Genomic DNA, 12,803 nt, shown 5'->3' on the forward strand with positions numbered 1-12,803 from the left:
GCAAGAAAAAAAAAAGTTTATTCCTTGTAAACCTCACAGAGCGAGAACGCAGCCAAGGTCAGACCGGGGTGGGGGGGTTGGGCAGAACAGTGACTGCGGGCATAGAAAACAAAACAAAACACTTCTCTACACTTCCAACAATCGGCTGACTGACCAACTGATTAAACTGTAAATTTTCACAACATTGTCCAGAAGCCAATGACAGCAAACTGAGCGAGAAAGAAGAAGAAAGAAAGAAAGAAGAAAAAAAAAAAGCTTCTGTTTACAGTGGGTGGAAACCACACGCCAATGATGATGGTGAATCCACATCAGACTCAAGCAAAGTTTCTCCTTGCAGAAAAAAGAACATTAAGAGCCAGAAAGAGGAGGAAGGAGAACCGATTTAAAAACGGAAGAAATAAAAAAAAAAAACAGCCATTTTGCCCGACTGTGCAAATACTGAAACATTCACGAAAAGAGATTTGACTTTCTACTCCATTACTTAGAAACTACAGTCTACTACAAACAGGTGAGCGCCCCCTCGACCTGCTGCACACAAGCTCCCACCAGGGGACCCTCCACCCTCCGCGGACATGTCGGCTAATGTATTCGCGGTACATTCGTTTGAACTCGTCCCCGTAGAGAAGCGGGTGCTCCTGCCTTGGCACACAAACTGAGCTGGAAGATTCCTTAAATAATTATTTTCTTTACTTTTTAAACTGCAACATTGAAAGTTGGCATTTTCCAAAGTCTGCGTTTACATTGCACTTTCCATCTTTTGCAGTTTTCTTCCCTTTTAAACAACATGTGTTTTTCCTACAGTGCAACTTCAGACTGGGGGGGGGGGGGGGGGTGTGATTTAAAGGATTTGGGCAGCTTCAGCAGCGATGAGCTTCTGACGTGTGATGAGCTGTGAACTTAAGTGACTGCTTCCTCAACGTGGTTAAATTAAAAGTGTGGACTTAGTTGCCGTCTTACGTATCAGGGATTTGGGTGTCGTGTCCAGGCTGACCTGAAGCACACGTCACCATCAGCTTCATAACAGGAAGTCCGGAAGAAATCAGAAAACACCCACCAGAACAAAGTCACGGGTGCAAATTTGCCTCATTTCTGACTCCCTTCAAACTGAACCACGTACATCACAACCGATTCAGATGGATTAGGTGGCATCTCATGTCAAAACTTCTGTCCTAAACTCAAGGCACTGAGATCATGAGTGAGGGATTCCAGAGTGCTGCTGGGAAGCTTCTTCAGGTTTGGACAAACTGAACTGTGTCTATTTACGCTCTGAGCTGCCTCCCGCTAGTTCTTGTGATTCACACTTCCAATTTGTTGAAATCGTGAACGGAAACTGTTGATGGAAACGGGTCAATCAGGTGTTTCAGTGTGGATTAAAAACAAATCCAACACGCTTCTCCGGGAGTCTAACCATCTGTCAAAACAAATTGGGGTGTCAGTTGGAGGAGTCTTCATTTCAAAAAGGAAAAAAGAAAGGCAGCAGCTCCTCCCCGGTACTGAGGACAAGAGACTGGTTGCAGGTGTTCGCAGTGGTGAAGGGGGAAACACCCTCCAGATGAACACACATACCCGATTCTGTGAGGTTTCACTAGACATTTAAGAGAAGAGAGAAAAATAAACAACTGTGGGGGCGGGGCTTCCTAGTGGATTTGAGATGTCCGCTTTAAATTATTCTTTTTTTTTTTGTCTTTTAACTACAACAGATACAGTCACACAATACAACATCCTTCTGACCTGGCAAGGAGAAAGAATAAAAAAAAAAAAAAAAAACTGAAAATAAAATCCAAGAAAGAATCCATCGTGCTCAGCTGCATCGTGGTGGGCCTGCATGAACGAAAGAATGATGGGAGGATGTGAGAGAGAGAGAGCGAGAGAGAGGGAGATGGGGCGATGTGTTCACTTTTTGAGTGGCTGGTAAACGGAGGCGTTGGGGTCCAGGCCGGAGGAATTGGTGTCCATGAACTTTGAGGAGTAGTGGGGGGCCACGGGGGTCATGCTGCTGGTGTCGGCTGTGTAGGAGATGCTGGGCATGACCGCCATCACCTCTGCTATCTTCTGCTTCAGATCTTTGATCTCCTGGTCCTTCTGCAGGATCTGACCTGAGAAAGGAGGTTAGGAGGGTGAGCACGGTACAGCACTGGAACAAGGAGAGCCAATGCCACATGCAGGAGGTGTAGTGGCGCTGCAGAAACACACACAGACCTTGTGCAATCTCCAGCTGTCTCTTGGCGTCTCCCAGAGCGGAGAAGAGGTCCAGTTTGATCCGGGTCTCTGCACTCAGGCTGTTCTCCAGGTGCTGGGTCTTGTCCTGCATGGCTGACAGCGCTGACATCAGCACCTCTGTGTCTTTTTCATTTTCCTTATATTTATGAATCTCCTGAAAGGTGGAGAAGAGATCACAGAGTTAGTCTGAAGTGACTAAATATTTTGAATCGATGAGGCGAGCACTGCAAGGGAAAGGCACTGTGTCATCCAGACCTGGATTAGAAGATGGAATTTGGAATAGCCAAAAAATTGAATGACACTACCAGTCAAAGCTTTTGACACACCTTTTTGTTCAATAGTTTATTTTTCTTACTGAATATTTACATTGTAGATTCTCACTGAAGGCATCAAAACATATTTTAGATTCCTAAAAATACCCCCCCCCTCTGCTTGGATTACTGCTTTACACACTCTTGGCCTCATCTGGATGAGCTTCATCAACACAGTAACACTTACCCCAACAATAATGTCAATAAATAAATAAAGTCATACCTGTACTTTTATTTCGAGCTCTCGGATCTGATCCTCTTTGAGCTTGATATCCATTGTTAATTTCTTGCATTCTGTTTCTAATTCCGTTATGCGCCGCCGCAGCGTGTCTGTGCACTCTCCTCTGGAAAAAATTAAAAATAAGAGGAGAAATGAATGACTGACAGATAGAAACCTCACCCACTACAATGGAAAAAAGCAGGGAGTAAATGAAGATTGCAGTCAGTACTCGGAGGTGCACCTACCTGGATGCTGCTGCTATTGCTACTGCTCTGGCTGCTGTGGCCTCCTCTAACTTCTTTCGCTTCTTTTCGTCTGCAAGCTGCTTCTCGGCAGTCGCTCGAGCCTCCTGTTCTGCTTTCAGCCTTTTCTCCAGCTGACCGACTGCCTGTTTGTCCTTTTGCTTTGCCTGCACGGCATTATGGAGCCTGGTACACACACACAAGCACACAAATATGACTTGGTATCTCATGAGTGTAACTCTACACTGAACATTTCATTCATAATTCACAATATGAAAATAACATAATTCAATATCTCCGGGTAGTAACGATCTGACAGCAGAGCGATGTCCACCAGCACCACTCACTTGTTCTGCAGCAGCTCGTTCTCCTGGCGCAGCTGGCCCAGCTCGGTGCGTAGGGAGCGCTCGGAGCTGCCCAGCGAGCTGATCTGGCTGCGTAGGTCCTGCTCCACCTGCCTGCTGGCCTGCAGGTCTGCCTTCAGCTTCTTAACATCCTGCTCCAATCTATCCCAGGTGGGAAAGTGAATAGAGAACAAATCAACATGCTGCCGAACAGATCCAGCCTTGCAGTCGAGGGCAGCGACGGAAACAGGACTTGTGAACTTTTCGCAATACCAGTGTGAGACACAATTCCCATGATATTCATTAAACTGTGGAGGCGTATAAACATGAGGTAGACTTGTTAACGGAACCTGGAACAGACACACAGACATCACTACGGATGATGTAGAAGCACACATCAGAGTTTAAAGGTCGAAAGTAGATCGAGCTACAGATCCGGATCCAGATGAAGATATGAATCAGAATTAGAATGTGAATATATCTGGATAGAGATCAGGTATAGATCCAGATTATAGATTAGGAATATATCCAGGTCGAGATTGACAGATCGGTTATTCAAGCAGGTCAAATCTGTTTTTTCCTTCTTCGGTTTATGTACATCAAACAAACAGCAGCCAGGAAAACAGTCCGAACTTGTTTTGCAGCATGAAATGCAAAAACCCAAATATGTTGGACTCTTGTTGGAAGAACAATTTCTACTGAGCTTTCAAAGTGAGAGATGAAAGGATTTTGAACATCAGTATGCTGCCACTGCAACAAATGAGGCAGTTTGAATCCCATCCAAACTTTACTGTTGCATCAAATCTTCCAGAGCTTACTAGTTCAGCTGGACTGAGTTATGATCAATTCAATGCTGATCTATTTTAAATATGCTCTATTAAGCCTCAGAAGTGCAGCTGAAGTTTGCATGGGCAAAACAAATTGACAATTTTCAGCTGAAAGAAGAAAACGATGACTGAATTGGTTGGATGACAAAAATATCACAGGATCTGCCATGGCTACACGCATAAATAGAGAAACGCTTCAATTTGTCCTCAAAGTTCACAGGATATGTTAACAGAATATTTGTCGTGAGTATGGTGTACCCCACCAGGTATGAAACGTATAACCTCGGCTGCTTTCAGGTTTCAGCATCATGAGTTTCTTCCGTCGTTAACGCAGCTCTTAGCAGAACTGAATCATAATGAAATCATTCTGACTGGTGATTTAATTGGATTTGCTCGTATCCTGTGTCTGATGGTTTGAAGGCCCAATGTGACTCTTTAAATCTACAGCAGATTGTGGACAAGCCAACTCTCCATCCAATCTCAAGTGTCCTGACAAGTCAAACTCTCCCATGTCTCCATACATATTCCTGTTTCCAGTATTGTAAATGATAAAAGTGTTAACTGTACTACTGACACAGTTAAATAGCACAAACTAAGACACATACTATCATCAAATGTTATATTCATATTTTGTGGATCAGGGTTTGATCTCTTTGCCCTAAACAAAAAAAATGCAGTTTGTTGATAAATCTTCTGATCCGTCCAGATTATTGCACAAGTACAATCTGGTTTGGGTGTCTGGACTGACCCTCAATCTGGTTGTATTTTAGACAACTGCAAAATACCTGCACAGATGCAATCAAGGAAAAGAGAAAGCTGAGCATTTTCTTGGAAAGAAAAAAATAATATCCGAGGACTCTACACACACACCATCACCTAAAAGTCCTCAATGTTCAACTGGTTGTTAATGAGCACTTTATTACCGCTGAGCTGCTGCTCAATAAACAAAACTAATTCCTCCATTTTCCTCGATGCCAGGTTATCGTCAGCCAATTATTCGGTTTGAAACACTCAATGAGACAGTCAGTAATGTCTTAGAAATAAATAACTCATTGTTTTAATCCATTTGTCTCATATTCCTCAATTTGTGAAGAAGTTGCAAGTGGACCTTTATATTCAGAAATACGTCACACATTTCTTTTACTGAAGAAGAAAAACTGCTACATACATGAGCCTGACTAACTGCGGTGATGTTTTATGTCCTCATCATCTCTGTAGTCATTGGATTCTGTTTACCATAAAGCTCTGAGCTTTATTAGAAACCTCAAGTTTCTAACTCCCCATTGTATGCCTGAATTAGTTGGCCTGCATTGTTTATCAGGAAAAATCTTATTCATATGAAAAATGGAAGCTTCAGTTCTCACTCTGTGATCCAATCTGAAGACCGACTGTTGCTTTTTGTCCCAAAAGTGCATCTTGATATGAGGAAAAAGTGTTTAGGCTACAGTGTTCCTGAAGGCTGGGCTCTGCTACGGGAATATTTAGGTCTGAGTGAGCTGAAGGAAGACGAACCCGTATGTGGATGTAAAAATCTGTCCAAAACGTTTGGTGTAATGCATCGATATTAAGGTTTTCCTTGCAGAGTTAAAAAGAAATATAAATGAATAAATAAAAGGGAGAAACCTTTTCAATTGTCTTTTTGTCCGACCGTGTGTTTCTTACCTAACAAGTGCTTCAGGTTTGCTCAGCTGGTTGTTGGGGATACAGTTGTCTGTTGGATCCCTGTGGGAGCCGCCAGACGTCCCCTTCCCCACCGAGAGCTTGTGCTTCTTCTCATTCTTCCCCGTGGAAGAGGAGGACGAGGATGTGGAGGATGGCACGCTGCCGTTTGTGGCGCTGTGGCCGCGGGGTGAGGAGTTGAGCATCGCAGCATTGCTGCTTGCGTTTTTGTAATTTTTGGAGGAGGATGAGGATGAGGAGGAACAGGAGGAATTGTTGTCCTCTTTAAGCAACAGGTTCTCTGTGCTGCCCAGCTCTGTGGTCAGTCTCTTGTTGTTCATATGGTTCTCCATGTACTCCATCTCCTGGAGTTTAGAGTCCACTGATGATGGCAGAATGCTGTTGCTGTTGTGTTGCTTTTTAGAATCCCCGCCACCTCGGCTCTCCTTCCCTTTTTCTCTATACTCTAGCTCCGGCAGTGGTGCCGATGTCTTTTTATTGGCTGGACCGCCATTCTGTGAAACTGGAGGTGTGTCCACTTCAGATATTCCTTTAGCTGCTGCTGCACAAATAAACAATTCCATTAGAGGGAGGCATGAAATAAATGACAGCATTTCAAGTGAGGTATAACGTGATGTTTAATTCTGTATATCTGCTATCAGCAACATGACTTAAGTGTTTTTTCTATAAAACATGGTTGCACATGTAACTCTACACAAGACTGCATCAGCAAGTACACTTTGTCTCATTCATACTGCCTGGCTCGTGTCGAAGCAAATAAATTTTTGCCTAATCAAATCCAAAGACTAGAGCCTTGCGAGATCATTGCGTTCATAGTGTTTGCTTAAACTGCTCAGCAGGTGCACCTTCAACCACATGCTTTGTGCAGAAATGGAAAAACATAAGCATGTGGGCGTCACGATGGCTTGTTTGACAAAGACTCGCAACAAGTGATCATGTAGTTGGTGGCAGCCTGGCTGCGATTGAAAAATAGTTTGGTCTTTAAGAAAATTACCCTGCATTGAATCAAGTATCTTGAAAAGATTAACAATATTTAGACAAAGATATAAATTACAATTTCAGAAAATTTGAGACCAACAGCTCTGTGTGTGTGTGTGTGTGTGTGTGTGTGTGTGTGTGTGTGTGTGTGTGTGTGTGTGTGTGTGTGTGTGTGTGTGTGTGTGAGGTTCAAAACACTGAGTTTGATTCTAATGTCTTGTTCTATAAGAAGCTGATGGTGCCGTTTCATGAGTGTATATATAATGGCGTGTGCTAAAATCGTACCTTCTTCTGCTTCTCGCTCTTGCCTCTGAAGCATCTGTTGTTCTGGAGGCAGAGCCTGCTGTAGAAGCTGCATGTAAAACTCGTTCTCCTTCTGCACCTCCTTCTGCTTTCGGAGGCGCATTCTATAGCTCACGTAGCTCTTGAAGCCAAAGCCCAACGTGACCACGGGGTACCCGATGCTACGAACGCACGGAAAATGTGTATTCATCAGTTCATTGATAGGTACTCATTCAAACGAAGGAACATTATGTCAAAACGCACTTAAGCTCTCAATAATTTATGATTTACTCGACAAGTTGCCACAAATGTCTTCAAACTGGATCGCAGCCTCTTAGAGAAAACGTGATTTCATTTTATTCATGATGAGATTACCATGTCACAGGGAGAAGATAACCAATTAAAATAATGGCCTGGCCTTTCCGTGTGACGTTTGCATGTTCTCTACATGTGTGCGCAGGTTTCCTCCCACGGTGCAAAAACATGCATGTGAGGTTAATTAGTGACTCTATAATTGCCTATAGGCATGAATGTGAGAGTGTGTGGAAGTCTGTCTGTGTGTTTGCCCTGTGACGGACTGGTGATCTGTCCAGGGTGTATCCTGCACTCGTTAACTTGTAATAGATTATTTTCCTAGACAGGATACAAACAGTATAGAAGATGAATAACATTCCAACAAAGACAAAACCATATACTCATGTGCTCATCCAGCTTCTCTAACTTAGCTCAGTGCAATTCAGGACATACTACGGATGCAGTACCAACTGTTGGTCAGAGGCCAGAGGATGGAACTGTGAGCGTTTGAATGTTGTGCATTTCATTTCCTCCACACTGCCAGTGTAAGGAAAGATTCTTTCAGTTAATTAAGTGTTGTGAAACCATAAAGAAAAGCTTTCAATGCATAATTCTCATTCCTTATTGCACAATGTAGAAAATACAAACATTCAATAAAAGGAAGAAAACCCAAGAAAAGCACAGTTTAAGCAGTAAAGTGACTTGGTGCAAACATAATGTGTGAACATTGAGGATTAGCAGTTAATAGGATATATGGTGCCTGTGCACCAAGACAGGGACGATGTTTCATTTCTCCTGGTTCAAAGAGAAGCTGCTCACCAGTGTGCTGCAAAGGGACGACACAAGTCCACGTGGAAGTTCTTCAGGTCTTTGAATCTGATGGCTGCCTCTATGTATACAAAGAGGATCCACAGAGATACGGTGGGTAGACAAACCCCTCTCTCTGGAAAAACAAAACAAGAAGATAGAAGCACCTCAGATGTTACAACTGGCCATTATCTGGAAAATCCAGAATTTCATCAAATACTTTTGTGGTTTGAGTGCAAATGGGAAAAAATCATCCACCAACATGTGTAATGAAAAGGATATTCTGACTTGTGTGACTCTCACAGCCTCGGTAAACCCTTGAGAGGCTGAACACAGGGGAGGAGGGGGACACCAGCCATTGTCTCAAGGCTGTAAATGGCTCAGACATTCACCACCAGGCTGCAGAGTGGTAGGAGATATTAATACTCCTGTGACACCCGCTGGTTCTGAATGTTGCCGCTGAGTAAAGTTGGGAGAGCTCCGAAAGCAACTGGGGGCCACTCCGCTTCTCCCTCCCCCAACGGAGCACTAGGATTTCAATCTGACACCTGGCTTTTGGTCAAGGCCAGGGGATGCCACTAAATCAGACTGACAACTAATCTGGAGAGCGCAGCTCACTTACACGCATCGTGCAAATTTCTAAGAAACAGGCCAACTATTTGTAAATAAGACTACACAATGTGCATGAGCTCTGCACAACTCTATTTACACCTGCTTTTCCCTGAAGCACAAAGTGGAAGTTGTTCTGAGAATTAGTAACATCTCATCAAAATAAAATAAAACAGTTGTAATTCAGGGGCTTCAAACCAATACAACCAGAACTGGGCCAGGATAGTAAAATGATTTCATAATAGCTTATAAAGCCACACAACTCAGAATCGTTTTAGTACAACACAAACGTCTACAGATATGAATATCTTTTCACTAATCTGTACAACTTGATTTCTTTTGAGAAAATGACTTGTAATTTGTTCTGCAGCAGAACATTTAGACTTCTTTTTGACACTACTTTGGTTGATCACGACAGAAAATAGAAGGATTCTTCCTTTGTTTTCTCTTTGCGCTACAAAACAATTTACCTGTTAAGACAAACTAAGAATATCTAAACAAAATAGGATGAACTCCAGTTAACCAAATGTAAAATGTAGGTTCACTACCATACACGCCAGCAAATGTAAAGGGTGGCAATTGCACACACAAAAAAAGCATTGGAAGTGGGGAATATCGAAACTTACAAAACAAAAGGACGGTCTTACCTGTGTGCCAAACATACTGCACCCACACATAGGTACTGGCAGCAAAGAATAGCCATTGCACTGGGATGAAGAGGAGGCAAATGATGTCCGAGGTAAACGCCACACACACAAAGAATACTGAAAAGGCCTGAGGAATAGAGGAAAGGTGGTGATGATCCACTGTGAGAAGCAGGTGGATGTTTGCCTTTCTGACAAATGACACCAAGCAAAAATTAACCTGGACTCCATCGGGAAAAACGGCTTACATGTTACAAGCCAGCTTAAGCTGTCTGAAAGCAGTTGACAGAGAAGTTATCTTAATTTCAAGGACTAAATAAACTCCACGGTTCCCTAATGAAAAATGATGCCTTGAAAACCATGTGAATATGACAACTCTGTTCCTCTTTTCTCTGAGCGACTCGCACACTGACACACACCTACACACGACATTCGAGAACAGGCTGTAAAGCAGCAATAATGAAATGATAATAAAGCATTGGTGAAGATGGGCATACTAATGAGCTGTAGGTTTTATCAAATCTGAAATCTGGATGTGAGATGTGTACTGTGATCAAGGCAAACAGGATCACATGCAATTTAGCCGAGTGCTTTAAAAAAAAACCAAAAAAACAACTTCCATTATGTGAACTTACATTCTCAAGATTTCTTAAGGATTGCACTGTATTTCTAACGTGAAATTTGTTGGCCATTGCACACCTGCTGCAGCACTCTGTCAGTTATATTTTTAGCTGCTCTTCCTATCCATCAGCTCTGCTTCGCCTCTCAGGTTCTCATGAAGTTTCTATTCTCTTGTCAGCATTGAATCAATGATTTAAATGTCATGGCTTACATTGTTTGACTCTACTCAACATCCTCAACACAGTCTGTTCATACACAAGAAATGAGACTGCTGGGATGAATCAGGTAAAGCACGATCACATTTTCTCATCAACCCTGACGTATTATAGAATTATTACTTTTACAAACAGATGAAGTATTTGGTATTACTGATAAAACAGGTTGGAAAATGTAATTTTTCGACTGTTCAATTGTGCAAACTTGTCAAGTATTCCCACATTTGATTTACTTTTTATGTTTAATACGAATTTAAAATTGGTAACTGTAATAGTTGGTATTTTGTTTTGTTTTTACATGTTGATGTAATACTTTCCTATGATGAAACCAGTACACAAGGAGTGCTGAGGATTCATTATCTGAATGTAAAATTCAAAAAAAAAAAAAAGCAGCATTCCAATAATGCAACATATTTATATCACTTTGAAATATTAAGTTATTGTTTAAGAGATCTACAAAGGAAATGTTATGCTTTATATAAGCAGCGTGCATAAACTTTTTTCCACTATGTGAATGGCTGTTTTACGCTTTCTATTAAAACATTTGCTGATGTTAATACCTACTTATGACCAAGCTTATAATCTACCTACAGACTAAAGGTTTAACTAACCAATCAGCCTGCTGCTAGACACACACCGTTTTACACGTAAAATGTAGTGGATCTGTGTGACTTCTGAGTAAACCTTTTGGTTCAGTTTCTCAAAAACTACACATTTCCTCAGAAAGACAGAGTCCGCTCTGTTGTCACCTTCAAGCAGGAATGATAAATGAATAAAGCTGTAAGTACTCACCAGCCCCTGGTATCTAAAGGAGTCGTACACACTCCGGATGAAGAGCCAGAAAGGCCAGAGGTACTCAAACCTGAACTCAAGTACAAAGTCTGCCAATAGCACCAAAGCCCACACCACAAGGAACTTCAGATAAAGGAAGGTACTAAAAGAAAAATAAGAAGAACAAATAAGAAAATATAATATTAACACTTCAACACAAAAACCCTGACTGGTGTATTTTCAATGTCTTAACAAGTACACTTGTTTAATTTAGTTGCATGACATATTGCTATTTACTGTGACTACGTGAGGAGAAAGTCTCCTGATAGTACCTGAAGTCTATAGATGCTGTTTGACTGATAAGATGCATGCATTGAACACATGTTGCCTGAGCCCCTTATATAATAAACCACATAATGAGATGTCTGAAGAGCTCTAAAATCAAGCAAGTTGTATTTTCTTGCTGGTTGTTTCATGGGATGGATCTACTTGACCAGAGCTGGTTTGCTTTTTTAGCAGCAGCACTGAGACCCAGAAAGTGACTTAGTGGGGGGTCTTCTCTGATCTCAAAGCATGGCTGTTTGGTGATAGAGGGGCACCTGTTCAATAATTCAATGACTGCCCCACATCCCCGGCTCTTCGTGTCACGTGTGTAACTGGTGGCCTTTACAGTTACTCTTGTCTGATATGAAAATAAGGGAGACAAGCGGTGCAACTTGTCAAGAGTACGATCACAGAAGTTAACTTTGTGTTTGAGCGCTCCAGGACTCATCCAGCTGCCCCTGACTGTGACGCTGTAAAAAGGATGTCTAACTGTGATCGTTAGTTAAGGCAATTAACACGGCTGTAGTATTAGTGAGTCTGACTCATGTGATGATGTTGGCAATGAGTTGCCATACTACTGACCTGGGTTACATTTGCTAACAGGGGAGCTGGCTACGCTTGACACAGCCAGCGGATGACAACTGAGACATGGTCGAGTCAATTCAATTCCTATCAGAAACAACGCGAGTGGACCGGCGGTGCTGTCACAAATGACACATTGTGATTAGGTGATCAAACCCCGCTGTTTTGGGGCCTAGCGCTCCAGTTAGCTCCACGGTTAGCGTTACCTGCTAGTGTCCAACGAAAACACACAGCTCGCCCGGAGGGAGCTCCCGCTAGCCGCGAGGCTAACTGGGTCAATGTGAGTGATATTGAAGCGCGGACGTTTCTGCTCCGTGCCGCGAGGAAGACCCCGCCGTCGGGCTCCATGAGAAGTTACCTGCCATATATACCCTCGGTGATTCGGTTCCGTTTTAACGGCCGTCGGAGTTTGCTGCAGTCCGCATTGCGCCGCTTCATCCTCCTCCCCTTGGCTTTGGCCTTCGAGCACCCACTGTAATCTTATCCAGTTTTCCAGTGTATCCGGACAAAGACAATAAATGAAGTACCTGCGGTATATGTCGCTGTTATTATTTTCCCCCCACTAGAAACAAAGAAATAAATAAAGGAGTCTATTCGGGAACCTCCTCTTTTTCTCTCAGCGCAGCCTCAATAAGCTCACACCGCGCTGGAGTTTACGTACGTTTGGTTGTCAAAAGGCAGTTGCGTCCAATCAATCTAACCGCGGCGGCCTCTCCTTATGACTGACACATAAATGAACCAATCACAGAGCAGTGTGGCCTTCTGGCGCACGCCTCCTCTGGTGAAGATAGCGAAGCGGGTCTGTGTGGAACATGTCTCCGCTCAGCCAATC

At 42.8% G+C, this 12,803-nt stretch overlaps 1 protein-coding gene across 2 annotated transcripts; it reads right to left on the bottom strand.

The window, feature by feature from the left end:
- maco1b (macoilin 1b) lies at window positions 1-12,619 on the bottom strand. 2 transcript variants are annotated; one of them, XM_080479569.1, is made up of 11 exons: window positions 12,330-12,619; window positions 11,087-11,228; window positions 9,462-9,588; window positions 8,218-8,341; window positions 7,108-7,286; window positions 5,827-6,382; window positions 3,341-3,499; window positions 2,997-3,179; window positions 2,755-2,875; window positions 2,200-2,374; window positions 1-2,096 (listed from the first exon to the last, which is right to left on the bottom strand). In XM_080479569.1, the coding sequence occupies exons 1-11, from the start codon at window positions 12,407-12,409 to the stop codon at window positions 1,894-1,896; spliced, it is 2,049 nt and encodes a 682-aa protein (XP_080335695.1). In that variant the 5' UTR covers window positions 12,410-12,619; the 3' UTR covers window positions 1-1,893. The 2 variants fall into 2 exon arrangements, with proteins under 2 accessions (XP_080335695.1, XP_080335694.1); XM_080479568.1 differs by having other exon boundaries at window positions 5,827-6,385.
- Window positions 12,620-12,803: the final 184 nt, after the last annotated feature.

Source organism: Lipophrys pholis (assembly GCF_963383615.2).
Source record: "Lipophrys pholis genome assembly, chromosome: 14".
Taxonomy (NCBI): domain Eukaryota; kingdom Metazoa; phylum Chordata; class Actinopteri; order Blenniiformes; family Blenniidae; genus Lipophrys; species Lipophrys pholis.

Bases quoted from the DNA above. Each gene is read 5' to 3' on its own strand.
- maco1b (XM_080479568.1), bottom strand. From the start codon at position 12,409: ATGAAGCGGCGCAATGCGGACTGCAGCAAACTCCGACGGCCGTTAAAA. The intron at 11,229-12,329 runs GTAACTTCTCAT...TTTTTCTTTTAG, and splicing joins ACCGAGGGTATATATGGCAG to TACCTTCCTTTATCTGAAGT. The intron at 3,500-5,826 runs GTAAGAAACACA...CACCTGGGATAG, and splicing joins AAACCTGAAGCACTTGTTAG to ATTGGAGCAGGATGTTAAGA.